This window comes from Orbicella franksi, chromosome 5 (genome assembly GCF_964199315.1).
Source record: "Orbicella franksi chromosome 5, jaOrbFran1.1, whole genome shotgun sequence".
Lineage (NCBI taxonomy): Eukaryota > Metazoa > Cnidaria > Anthozoa > Scleractinia > Merulinidae > Orbicella > Orbicella franksi.
In genome coordinates, this window is record NC_138149.1 from 19725925 (window position 1) to 19740076 (window position 14152).

General features: G+C 42.4%; 2 protein-coding genes and 1 pseudogene across 6 annotated transcripts in view; 1 reads left to right on the forward strand and 2 right to left on the reverse strand.

Moving 5' to 3' along the window:
- The window catches only part of LOC145487495 (transcriptional repressor NF-X1-like), a 219357-nt gene that overhangs the window by 37490 nt on the left and 167715 nt on the right, over positions 1-14152 (reverse strand). The window contains exon 25 of one of the 5 annotated variants that reach the window (XM_081466294.1): positions 6053-6215. The exons of the other annotated variants lie outside the window; for them this stretch is intronic. Within the exon in view, the coding sequence (XP_081322420.1) occupies positions 6141-6215 (75 nt within the window). The 3' untranslated portion in view covers positions 6053-6140. Of the gene's footprint in view, positions 1-6052; positions 6216-14152 lie in introns of those variants that run through there. 5 annotated transcript variants of the gene reach the window in all.
- Positions 13-5284, reverse strand: LOC145487548 (uncharacterized). The gene has a single exon (XM_081466376.1). The coding sequence runs from the start codon at positions 3767-3769 to the stop codon at positions 2879-2881; it is 891 nt and encodes a 296-aa protein (XP_081322502.1). The 5' UTR covers positions 3770-5284; the 3' UTR covers positions 13-2878.
- On the forward strand, positions 4118-5501 carry LOC145487521 (uncharacterized; annotated as a pseudogene).

The window sequence follows — 14152 nt, forward strand, 5'->3', positions numbered from 1 at the left end:
GAAATGGAAAAATAAGTGCAAAACAAGCAACTAGTGAGACAATTGCAGATAGTGCAGAGTGTAATGTAAAGCTCTGATGCAGTACTCATAACACAGTTCGTATATAACCCGCCATTCACTCCTGGTTTTGATTATATGGCTTTGGTTTGTGGCCGATATAACGCACTCTCTGATTGGCTAAGAGCGAGATCTGAGCGGTCATTATGTAGCCGTAATGCCCATGGGCCGATTACGGATTATGCAAATTAGGAAGAGCCCAGCACCGAAAATTCAAGCGCATTGAAACGATGAAAGCTGATCAAAAACAGTAAGAGAAAGTAAATTTAATTTTGATTAGCTAAAAGTTTGGAGAATTTTCCTTAACAAAATTTATATAGAAGTCGTTTTTGACTTACCAGCCGGCAACCTTGGCGGGCACTAGTGAAAAACAATCAAAGTTTGCTGAAATCGCTAAGTCTAAAACACCACCGGTAGATCTGTCATGCATCCTGAGCAGAACACCACGAAGAAACTTATAAGCTATCATCTTAGTCACAACAATTACCGAAATATTGAACTCCGTCACAGTGCTCATTAAATAAATCGCTTTAACACAAGCAAGTCTAAATTAGCTTCCAGTATCATCACGTGTAAACAATCAGGCAGTTTCTGCCAGTAGCAGTGTTTCTGATAACTGCAGGAAGTTTTAGACATTCACAAGGCTTGAAAAGTTCATCCATAAATCCCAGAATGAAGAAGGCGAAGATATGTTGTCAAAAGCGAATGTGAGAATCGAGTTATTCTGAGCAATACATTCTGAAGCATTAGTATTTTCTTTCACTGAGAGACCATTTGTTTGGACTATTTTGAAGCACTTTCTGTCTTTTCTATATGCATTGACGTTTCACCACAAAAGTCGCAAAAACTCCCCCATCAAGTTGTGGCACCACGATACTAAAATACCCTTTTCAGGCTGGGACAATAATTTTTCCCGTAAAGAAATGTGTACTTTTAATGGAATACGTAAAACAGTGGTGAAGTTCACTGACTGTGTAGTTTTGCCCTGGGTTTGAGACGATGAAAGAATCGGTAAATGAATCGGTAAACGCACTCATCGCCGGATGTAAATTGACGACTTCTGCTTGAATAATTTTTTTCTTTTCTTTAATTCATGAGCCATATAATAAACAACTTAATAACTCGATCGTTCGGTCGTTACCGGAAAATCTCAAACCTCGGCCTGATGTATTGACCTCGCTATCGCTCCCTCAATATGGCAAGGCCTCAGTTTGAGATTTTCCTGTAACGACCTTACTCTTGGTTATTAAGTAGTTAGTATTGACCTTGCTAGTCAGCTAGGGATTTTGATGAGACATAATTTTAGCAGTGTGTATGTTTGACGTGTGTATTTTCATTCACAGTCCAAGAATAACTTGCAATTAATTACCGTTTGTCAAGACAGCTCTTGAATTTTACTGTAGTGTTTAACGATTATCTGGATTTCTCGATTATCCGCACATTTTCTCTAGTCCCAATTTTGTCATGAATAGTTATTAGTCATGGTCAAGATCCATAGCAATATTCTTTTTAAAACTATAGCATTAAAAAGTGCAGTCAGAAGCGAGTTTGTTTTGCTCTCAAAGAGCAAAAGCAGTGCTTGATCGCACATGTGGTAACTAATGAAGAACACTTGAATGAGTTCTGATTGGCTCAGAGTTGAGTGGTTCAAGATGTACGGTAGACCACAATGTTTTCCAAATGATTTGTAGAAGTGTTGTTTCACGATTAAATGTTGCATTATTTAAACAGTGTAGTGTAGTTTGGAAACATTGGATGACATTTCTTGAACCAAGTTAGGCCTAATTCGAAAAGACACGCAGTCACAGTATCATTCTTGTATTGCGCTAACGATGCTAGAACGCATGTGTATGACTTGTTTGGGTTCTACTACAAGGAAAAGTGCTGAATGTTAGTGTGTGATCTTGTATGAAATGTATCTTCAACCGGATATGTAGTTGACATTAACGCTTATTAATCTGTGCATGCATTTAGAGCAAATATTGGTTTTGTTCTAAAGAGAAAAGTACCACACGGAGAGCTAGAGGTTTTCTGAAACAAATATATAGCTTTTTGAGCGACCAAAGAAGTGGTGTAGGTACATATATCACTTATTTTACGTAGTGCTCACAAGAACCTACCCCATCCTACCCCCCTTCCTGCAAGCCTAATTAATTAATTGAAATTAATTAATTAAACAAACATTAAAGTTTGCACCTTATTGCCATAGTGACATATTGCCATAGTGCTTTAGTGGACATCAACCCCCAAACCATCCCAATAGTGCACTCTGCACTAAAAATGTTGCAATGCCAATTTTTGAATCGATGTTTTGCTTTAAGCAAGATAAGTAAGCAAGGGAGTGTCACTGATGAAGTTGTGATGTGGCCCTAAACTAACACAAAGAGCAATCGTATCGATAACAAAGTCTGAGATAAAAACTCTTTTAAGACATTATTTTGTTTGAGTGAAAATATTCAGTAGTGCTTTCCTAAGTTTTAAAAACTATTATTGCATACTTTTGATATGCAAATGGCCTATATCAGTTGTTATTTGATACCTGTAACTGGACAGCCACATGACAAATAGGTGCACAGAAAACTAATCACAATCAAGAATTTTGTTGACGATAAAACAACAACAAAAATTATTAAAAACAATAAAGTTATTGATCAATAATGATTTCTTAAAGCATAAACAAGCGAATATTAATGTTAAAAGCCGACGTTTTGGCATCATCGTGACACCATTCTCAAGGCAAAGTGAACAAATAATGCGATATCAATGATTTGATTTCTATAGTCTCTACAAATTAACATAATAACAAAGGATCACAAATTCTTCAAGTGAATACCTTTGCGCGAATCGAATCTGTTTGCACGTTTAGGGATGGTTTAAGATTTCTTATAAAAAGCATCTCCTTAATTAGGCAATCAAATTTGTTAGTACATTTGGCAAGCATGTGAAATTGTTCTGAAAGACAAGGTGGTACGTTCGAATTATGTTCGCTGAAGTTATGTTTACAAACTGATGATGATTTTTGTTTGTATCCATAAACGTGTTCGTGGAGGTGGCCGCGAGTGTAACCAACATATCCTGCAGCACGCAGTTTACATTGAAATTTATAAACTACACATTGTTGGTTAACAGTGGCTGGCTTGACTTCTCGAACTTTGAGGTCTTGGTTGAGTTTTCTGCTGACGAACACGGGCTGAATGGTGGTCTTGATTTTTGAGCTAAGGTCTGTGAGACGTTTTTTCACTACATTAGCGGAGACCTGATCTTTAAATGGTATGATGATTCGGATGGGGGGTGTAGTCGTGTCGGTTGATGGAATGTGCTGCTGGTCTGCTACCTTGGAATCTACGAATCGCTTGACAGCCAGATTGAATAAGTGCTTCGGGTACTTAAGCTTTAAGAAAACCATCTCAAGTCGATCGCATTCTTGTGAGAAGTACGACCAGTCGGATGATATGCGGTAAGCATGATCTAACATGGTGGTAATTAGACTGCGCTTGTACCGAATGTCGACGTGGCTCTGGTAGTGGAGTAAAAGGCCCGTGTTGGTTGGTTTTACGTGGACCTTGGTCTTGATACTGGGGGCTAAGTTTAATAGTTGAACACCGATGAAAGGAAGCGAGGCATTCCGTTCCACCTCCATAGTAAATTTTGCTGATGGGTGGCAATGGTTTAAGGTGTAAAGAAAAATTTCGGCTGATGCTATGTCAGGCATGATGGTAAGGTGTCATCAAGATATCATTGATAATAGGAGGGCAATTTGCAATCTTGATTGAGTTTGTCTTCAATGGAACACAAAAACATTGGTGGGCAGAGGACCAAGAGGGGATCCCATTACGACCCCATCTGTTTGCTCATAGAGATTTCCATTGTATTGAAATAGTTGATTCTGAATAGTTGAAGACCAGTGAAATATTATCATCCGCTTTTACAACGGGAAAAGCAAATTTGTGCTGTCATATCTAAAGTACTACCCAAGCCCATTGCCGACTCCATCCGTCCCAAAGGTTCTAGACTTGCACACTTATATGGCCTACCGAAGACGCATAAGGCACAACTTGCTATGCGCCCAATTCTCTCTGCTACGCATACGTATAACTATGCGTTGGCTAAATGGCTGGATGAAAAATTGAAACCACTCTCATGCAATCAGTACACGGTTACAGACACCTTTAAGTTTGTCAACGAAGTACAAAGCCTTGAGATCAACAGAGGTGATATCCTAGTATTGTACAATGTCACCTCTTTATTTACCAATGTACCATTGGATGCAACTATCCAGATTTTAGCTGACAAAGCTTTCAGTGATGACTGGTTCAACAAGACCCATGAACTGAACCTATCAAGAGACCAGCTAATTGAACTACTCAACGCAGCCTCTAAGAATCAACTATTTCAGTACAATGGAAATCTCTATGAGCAAACAGATGGGGTCGCAATGGGATCCCCTCTTGGTCCTCTGCTCGCCAATGTTTTTATGTGCTCCATTGAAGACAAACTCAATCAAGATTGCAAATTGCCCTCCTATTATCGACGATATCTTGATGACACCTTTACCTTCATGCCTGACATAGCATCAGCCGAAATTTTTCTTTACACCTTAAACCATTGCCACCCATCAGCAAAGTTTACTATGGAGGTGGAACGGAATGCCTCGCTTCCTTTCATCGGTGTTCAACTATTAAACTTAGCCCCCAGTATCAAGACCAAGGTCCATGTAAAACCAACCAACACTGGCCTTTTACTCCACTACCAGAGCCATGTTGACATTCAGTACAAGCGCAGTCTAATTACCACCATGTTAGATCGTGCTTACCGCATATCGTCCGACTGGTCATACTTCTCACAAGAATGCAATCGACTTGAGATGGTTTTCTTAAAGCTTAAGTACCCGAAGCACTTATTCAATCTGGCTGTCAAGCGATTCGTAGATTCCAAGGTAGCAGACCAGCAGCACATTCCATCAACCGACACGACTATATCCCCCATCCGAATCATCATACCATTTAAAGATCAGGTCTCTGCTAATGTAGTGAGAAAATGTCTCACAGACCTTAGCTCAAAAATCAAGACCACCATTCAGTCCGTGTTCGTTAGCAGAAAACTCAACCTAGACCTCAAAGTTTGAGAAGTCAAGCCAGTCACTGTTAACCAACAGTGTAGTTTATAAATTTCAATGTAACCTGTGTGATGCAGGATATGTTGGTTACACTCGCGGCCACCTCCACGAACGCGTTGATGGACACAAAAAATCGTTGTCAATTTGTAAACATTACTTCAGCGAACATAATTTGAAAGTACCACCTTGTCTTTCAGAACAATTTCACATGCTTGCCAAATGTACTAACAAATTTGATTGCCTAATTAAGGAGATGCTTTTTATAAGAAATCTTAAACCATCCCTAAACGTGGAAACAGATTCGATTCACGCAAAGGTATTCACTTGAAGAATTTGTGATCCTTTGTTATTATGTTAATTTGTAGAGACTATAGAAATCAAATCATCGATATTGCATTATTCGTTCACTTTGCCTTGAGAATGGTCTCACAATGACACCGAAACGTCGGCTTTTAACGTTAATAAAGTTATTATACTTAAAATAAGAACCTTCCCAGCATCCTTTGCAGCTGAAAAATTTGTCTGTTAAATAACTTTGTCAGCCTTAAAGTCTGGGAGGTTGCTACATTACGTGAAAAAACATTTGCCATGAAATAGATACTCCTGGAAATTTGGTGTGATGACGTCATCAATCAAGTGACTGTGTCTAAAAGTGCATTTTATCTCTTTGTGAGGACAGGCACTGAACAATTGGAAAGCACTTCACATAATTATTTCAAAGGGTAATGCTATGAAACATTTAGTCTCACAATAAAAGTCTCACGAAAAAAGTGGGGGACTAGGTCATGGGGTGTACCTTTTCTTGGTTAAAACCTACAAGCACCTAAACTTGCGTGTTGGTGAATACTTTTATGAAGATACACTCTTTACAACCTTGTGGTTGTTACATCATTGGTCACGTGATTAGAATGCACAAATTTTTTTAGATGGCAGGTTCTCACGGATGAGTTCTGATATCCAGGCTCTCTCAGTCATCACCACAAGGTTGTTCTTGATTCCGTGTGAATATGGATAATTTGCAGGCTTGAAATGTCCCTGATTTCTGGCAAAGGATGAATTCACAACCATTACAACGTATGGAGATAACTAACTGGTTGATAAAAGTCATTATACACGAAAATGTGATCAAGAATTTGATCATTATAGTGGCAGTTTAAAGGGGCTAGGTGATGTAATTTCAGGCAATTTCAGCACTTATCAAATGGTCATAGACTGAATTAACTAAAATATCACAATAACCGCTCAAAACTATAGAAGAACTCAAACAAAACACAGGAAAGCCAAGAAGGGATATGGATGGACAAAACTGGAGAGGATTAAAATGGGTTGCATTTGGGTAAATTTGAAAAACGTTGGCCTGACTTTTTTGGAAGTTTATCTCAGTTTATATCAAAATGTCACTTATACAGCTGGAAAATCATTCTCATTTGTTATATGGCCATGATTTTGCAAATGAAAGACTCTTGCTCTGCCAATTTGACGTTTTGAACTCATAATTGACAAAATTAAACAAAATTACCTTAAATAGGATGACCTAGCCAATTAGAGAGTTGGAGAAACTGATTGGAGTGGAGAGCCTGGTGCTACAAAAAAAAGGAACATGGCGGCTTTTGAATGGAACTTGATCGACAACAAACAGATTTGACGCATATTCGTGTGAGTTACACCTCCAGGTGAGCAAAACTATCTTTTCTATGTCTTAATTAGTATTTTGTTGCAGTCTGACTTGATCTGAGGTACAGTCCGACTTGATCCAAGGTAGTCTGATTGATCTGACCCGGACTAGTGATCTGAGTTGATCCGGTCCAACTTTTATACCTGCCTGTTTGTAACCTTTTTGTTTACAAGATCAATGGAATTCCTGCCATTTTTTCAAACCTGGAGCCAGGCGCAAAGCCAAAACTCGCGCATGCCTATTAACACACATGTATAATGGGGATTCAGGATCAAGGACAGGTCGCTGCTCATTTCGCGTCTTGCTTCGCTCACCGCGATTAGAATCAACCTACCTTGAGTTCAGAATCACCATTATACATGTGTGTGTAACTCGCCTCGTTCACCAGCTCGGCTCGTCTCCGCAACAACAATTTTGCCAGTATTTGTCGAACCCCACACCTACTACTGAGTGCTTAGCTTTACACGAGCATGATTTTTGATCCAGAATTTTTTTCAATCGAACAAGCCGCCTGTCTTAATATAAAAAACCATGGCTGCGTCAAGGTTTTCTTCTGATGTGCTAGAGATGTTTTACGGTACTATCTTGCATGAAGAGAACGCGAGGCTTCAGCCCCCATTAAGGCCAAGCAGGGACTGATTTTCGGTTGGTAAGAACCAACTTTGACGAATGGTTACGCATATGGAGAATGACGGTTTTATTTGGTTATAAATTTAAAGCAGACCTTCTGAAATTCGCACAAAAAACAAAAGCAAAATTTGAAGTGGTAGAAAATGAAATTCGAAACCTAGAAAGGGGAAGATGGGGTTTACATGTTTCTGATGAGCCTCCAGAACCACGAAAAGGTGATGAGGGCTGAGCTAGCCACCCCAAAGCCGATAGTCATGACGAAAGAGGATTGGGCCAAGTTCAAAGCTGCAACAGAATGCCACATCTGCAATGAAAGCCTGGTAAAGGCAGGCAGAGATTCATTTGGCATGTACGACCCCAACACAGGTTATTATTGCGGTCAAGGCCACAAAAGGTGTTATTACGAAGCAATGAAGGGGTTCGTGGGCCTAAGAAGAGAAAGGAAGCCAAAAGGCCCCGACAACGAAGCGTGTGTATATTTGCAGGACCCCGCTGCTGGTAAACGGATACAGAGATGCAGTGAAAGACCACTGCCACATAACAGGAAAATATCGAGGAGCCGCGCACAGTGCCTGCAACCTAAAGCTCCGCATAAAGCCCAAAATGACGCCAATACCAGTGATCTTCCACAACCTGAAGGGCTATGATGGACACCTGCTGATGCATACCATGGTGCGAGTGCAGGGAGAAATAAGCTGCATTCTGAACAACACGGAGAAAAACGTCTCCTTTTCGCTGGGAAACCTGAGGTTCATCGACAGCCTAAACTTCATGATGAGCAGCCTAGACTTGCTGGTAACAGGAAGTGTGCCAGAAGACATGAAAATCATGGGAAAAGCTTGCCAAGACAATGAAAAGAGGAAGCTGCTCGTGAAGAAAGGAATCTACCTGTACAAGTACATGGACAGCTTTGAAAGCTTTGTTGAGACAGCGTTACCACCTCAAGAAGAGTTCTTTTCAAAGGTGTCAGGCAAAGGAATAACCGATGAAGAGTACGCCCACGCGAAAAAGGTCGGGACCGAGTTTGGCTGCAAGACTCTCAGAGACTACCACAACCTGTGCGTGAAGACCGACGTCATACTGCTGGCAGACGTATTCGAAAACTTCCAAAAAGTATGCATGGGAAAGTACGGACTAGACCCAGCCCATTATTACACAGCCCCAGGTCTGAGCTGGGATACACTGCTGAAAAAGACCGGTGTTGAGCTGGAGCTCTTGAGAGACCTAGAGATGCACCTGTTTATTGAAAAAGGCATGCGGGGCGGCATCTCGATGGCAAGTAAGCGGTATGCGAAGGCGAACAACCCGAGGGCTGCTGACTACAACCCAACCAAGCCGAACAAATACATCATGTACTTGGATGCGAACAACCTGTACGGCTGGGCCATGAGCCCGCTGCTGCCAAAAGGAGGCTTCAAGTGGAAAAGAGTGATGCCCACCGAACAGCAAATCATGAAGATGAAAGAAAACTCTCGGATAGGGTGGATCTTAGAAGTGGATTTGGAGTACCCAGAGGAGCTCCACGAAGCCCACAACAGCTACCCACTCGCGCCAGAGAAAAAGGCAATCGGGGTGGAGCAGATGTCGGGATACCAAAAAAGAATGATCGAAGATCTGGGGTTGGACTTTCCGAAAAGCGAAAAACTGGTTCTTACGCTGGAGGACAAACGCAAGTATGTGGTCCATTTACAGGAACCTGCAGCTATACTTGAAACAAGGCATGCATCTGAAAATGGTCCAGCGGGTACTCGAGTTTGACCAGGAGTGGTGGATGGAGCCCTACATCTGGATGAACACGGAGTTCAGGAAAGAGGCCAAGAGCGATTTTGAGATGAACTTCTACAAGCTGATGAACAACTCGGTGTTCAGCAATACCATGGAAAACCTGCGCAACCGCGTCGACGTGAAAATTGTACAGAGCTGGGAGACCGAGAAGATCCAAAAGCTGGTGGCCAGCCCCTCATATGCAAGGCACGAGATATTCAGAAACGATATGGGGGGCATCCACATGTATAAAATGTGACTGTACCTGGACAAGCCGATCTACACCGGCATGATGATCTTAGAGAACAGCAAGATCCTGATGTATGACTTCTTTTACAATCAGATGAAAGCCCGATATGGGGAGAAACGTGAGCTGATCTACACCGACACCGACAGCCTGCTCCTGGAAATCGAGACCGAAGACGTGTACAGGGACATGGCGGAAGACCTGGCGCTGTACGACACGAGCAATTACCCCAAAGAGCACCCGCTCTACAGCGGTGAAAAGAAAAAGGTATTAAACAAAATGAAAGACAAGTGCGCGGGAAGGGTGATCGCTGAAGCGGTGGCGATATGGCCGAAAATGTACTCGATAATAGAAGAAAAAGAAAACATCAAAAAAGCGAAAGGCGTGAAAAAAATGTGAAAAATGTGTAAAAAAGAGATCCAGCATGAGCAATACAAAGAGGCGTTGTTTGAGAGAAAGCAGTTTTGGCATGGGATGAACATCTTGGGAAGCGAGGGCCACGAGATCTATGGCATGTGCGTGGACAAGGTCTCGCTGTCGGTGTTCAACACGAAGCGGTGCATAGAAGAGGACGACGTGCACACGCTGGCATACAGACACAAAAAGATCAGGTAAGGACTTGTTCGGAAGGAAGCTGAGTATTCAGAGGCACAACCAATAGCTCTTTGCGAACAAAACCGCGCTTAGGCCCGTCAGAAAAATAATAGACAACAGGTTCGTTTGGTTTAGTTATGGCTCTTTCAAGATGGCATACTTTCAAAGCCAAACTGGGTCTGTAGCTCTTTTAGTCCTGCCTTCAAGTTTGCCAGGCTGATACAAATATCATACATTAATAAGTTGGGGGAGTTTTTTTTTCTTTCAAACCAACAGGTCTGGAATACTTTGTAGGTTTAGAGGTGACAGATTTCTCTTTGATAGCTACAACTGGTTTTTTTACAATAAGACTAGTGACCTCATTGTTAAGAGTGCCAACAACATCGAGGAGCCATTTTACAAACAGTTAACTGCTGACCCAGAGGCAGCAGCATTTCCACAGCATACTGATGACTAAACAAGCGCTTGGCGAGCGTCCAGTTGAACCGCTCTACGATAGCCTGGTCTCTGTGAATTTCAGGGTGCCCGCGGCAAATAGCGGTTTTGTGGTTTTCCATTTCTTTGGTCATGCTTCCCATGAACTCGTGCCCAGGGTTGACCTGCAGCAGCTGAGGCCACGTCAAAGAGCTGCGCTTGTAAATCGACTGAAAAGCTTTCGCAACCTACGCAGAGTCCTTGGAGGTCAGAGGCTCAGCCTCTTTAAAACGGCTGGCGGCATCAACAACAGTCAGTGCGTATTTGTATATTTTGCGGCCCCTAGGGAGCTTGCCATGAGGCAGAAAAAGAAGGTCCGCCTGGTGGACTGCGTTAGGTGATGATACGTCGAATTTGGGTTGTGGAATATATCGCGGCGCGGGGAGATAGATCTGCCAGAGGGCTTGTTTGATGAGCCACTGCTTGGCAGTTTCTTGAGGGACTTTTGCAGCATCCGCTAATTTTTTGATGGCAGCGATGCCTCTCTAGTAGCCATGGCGGCTGTAGTAGACTTTGGCGAGCTTGGCGTTCATTCATTTATTACACCTTCACGTTCAAAGAAAACAGAAAGCCGCATAGCCGAGAGCGAACGCGCTGCTGCCCAAAAAAAGAAGCTTGACTTGTTTTTGCTGTTCACTGGGCTGATAAAAGTCAGCGAAGCGAGGCTCTTTGATTGTGATCTGCTTGTCTGGGTGGGCCTGGTTATAGAGTTTGAACGCGTAATCGGTGTTCGTGAAGTCCTGCTCTGCCTGTTCTTTGATTTCTCTGTTGGTTTCGATCCAATCCAGAAGCATGGTGCGGTCGTGCGTGTATTTGGCCATAGTGGCTTGATAAGCTTCAAGGGCTTTGTTGTGTTGCGTTTTTTCTGCCAAGGCAGCCTTACTGGTGTCGCCAGATAGACATCTGGCAAGATAGTTGCCGCCAGTGAAAGCAGTCGCGTTAATAATTGCGCCCCCAAACATCAACGCAATGCTTGCGATTGTCTGTGTGTAAAAAATGTTTTTTTAATTGTCACATGAAGGTGGGGGTTCGTACGGAGGGCATTTGTCCGGTAGTGGAAAGTGTTCAGTACCAAGATCCTCAAAATCAGAGTCCTCGTAATCGGAATCATCGATAACATCCAACCAAACAAATTTTATGGCATCAACGGTATAAGATATCGTCATTGAAAAATATAATACAACCGTTGAGAGGGTTTTGAGGGAAATATAAGAACGTGCCATTAGTATTATGGCAATATTTCTTTTTTTTCAACCGTAGCTGGAAGAATTTTTTTGTCTTCAAGGTAGTCTTTGAGTGTGATGCCACCTGCCATGACAGCCGTGAATTTTGCATATTGCATGGCACCGCTGCTGGGGTCAGAGGTAAAGTTCTCTTTCACCACCTTTTTCGCAATCTAGCCAATACCAGCGGCTAAGCCGGTGAGAACGGCTGCATTCATGATCGTTTTAATGAGCTTGTTGCCTGACATCGTATAATGTGTGTCTTTTTTATTTTCAAATATCAATCCATATGCCGGAGCTGTCTTCTTTGGACCGGTCAAGGCAGCTGCGTATCAACAGGGGCTTGCATCTTGGTGGCTGGTTGAGGCGTAACAGGCTGTCAATTGAAAACCTTTTTACCTCTTCTCTTTTGTAGTAGATACTGTAGGTGCCAGAATTTGTGACATTTGTTCGTGCTTCTAGCTTCGTGTTTGGTGTTAAGTTTCGCGTAATTAGTTTCTTTTATTTTGTGCCCTTTTTGTATATGTTATGTTCATTTGCATACTCTATAAGTTCGGTTCGCGTGTAATTTATTTCAGTTAGTAGCGTCATTGGCTTCTGTGAGCGTCTCTTGTTTTCAGTTTGTCTTTGGTACATCACATTCGTCTTGTATGTTTCTTCATTTATTTCGCTTTGCCGCTTTTCTGCATTCTTCATGTTCGGTCGTTGTTAGTTATTTTATGTTCATTCCCGTGTTTGTAATTTTGTTATTTTCAGTTATCGTCTCTCGATCATTGGGTGGAATAAATTTCTATGTTAACAGAAGATCTGAAACCAGTTAAAAGCATGTGCAACTTTATTCGTAAAACACGAATCGGGTTTGTATTTATGGTCTATCATGATGTCTTCCGATGCTGCGGATGTTAATTTGTCCGATTCTGCAGGGAAGAGCGGTCAACCTGTTCAACGCACAAGTACACGTGTTCGTAAACCTAACTCTTCTTTGGATCACGAAGGAGTGTCACTTGAACGAATTTGAGAACTAAGAAAGAAGAGAGGAGGAGTGTTACCTTCTTTATCTGCTAAACGGAGAGAGATTGAAAACCTTCTAACCGATGAAAGCAATTTGGAAGCAGGGAAAATAAAGCTGCCGGAAATTACATCGTTGTTTCGCAAGTTTGCTGAAGCCTAGCATGCGTATCATGCGGCTTTGACTGACGAAGGTCAAAGGCAAGAATCAGAGGTCTATTTCGCTGAAATCGAAAGCAGTTTGGATTTCTTCTGTCGAACGGTAAACGATTGGTTACGGGTCATGGAAACGAGTCTTCAGGATAACCTGGTAATGCCTGATGACAATGCCTCTCAAGTTGGAATTGGTCTACGAAACAAGCCTAAACCCTCTGAGTGTGGATCTAGGTCAAGCAGGCTCTCCAAAACAAGCTCTATATCAGCTGCAAGAGCCAAAGAGGCAGCCTGAATTGCTGAACTTCGAGCCGAGGTACTTGCTTTAAGTCAGCGCCATTCTCTTCAGGAGATGGAGCTACTCCTCAAACGTCAAGAGTACGAGCTTCAGCTGAGGAAATATGAGCTGAACCTCAAAACGGAATACGCTAAGGCTCTGGCTAGAGAGGAAGCTTATGCCCAAGCACAAACAGGAAACTTTGTTCCAAACATAGTGCCGGCCTCTAACACTGGTGTTGATGTTCCAGATGTGTCCTCCAACACCAAGGTCACGTGGACTGGTGACATTAAAAGTTCACAGATTGTGCCTTCTGGAAAAAACGAGCAAGGATCAGTTAAAGCAAGTGTCAATTTGGCGGCTATTGACCAGGCGAGTGTTGCAAGCGGTTCAAGCTCGGGCTCCGAGAAATCTGGACTGACCAACATGGCTTATGATATTCTCGCACAACAGAATCGCGTCATGAAAGAGTTTGTGAGCCAAGAACAAAGAAACTCGCTCCCAAGGAGACGTGTACCCATGTTTACTGGCAACCCGCTGGAGTATTGTACCTTCATTCGTGCCTTTGAAACTGTGATCGAGACTAGAGGGTCCGATTATGCCGGAAGACTCTGTTACCTAGAACAGGATACGGCTGGCAGACCCCAGGAGTTAGTGCGCAGCTGTCTCTACATGAATGTTGAAGCAGGCTACCTAAAGGCAAGGAAGCTTTTGGAGAGTAAATTCGGTCAGAAGCATAAAATTGCAATGGCTTATGTGGATAAAGTGACGAATGGTCCTGCTATTAAGGCCGAAGACGCCGAAGCTCTAGAAGGTTTCGCCACTTTGCTGGCCAGTTGTATGAATACTCTTAAAGCTATTGGTTACTCCAGCAAGTTTGAAAGCCCGGATTGTATGCGGAAGATTATCGAGCGACTTCCTCCGAAGCTGCAAG

Excerpts from the sequence above, each read along its gene's own strand:
- LOC145487548 (XM_081466376.1), bottom strand. The coding sequence starts at position 3,769 with ATGCCTGACATAGCATCAGCCGAAATTTTTCTTTACACCTTAAACCAT.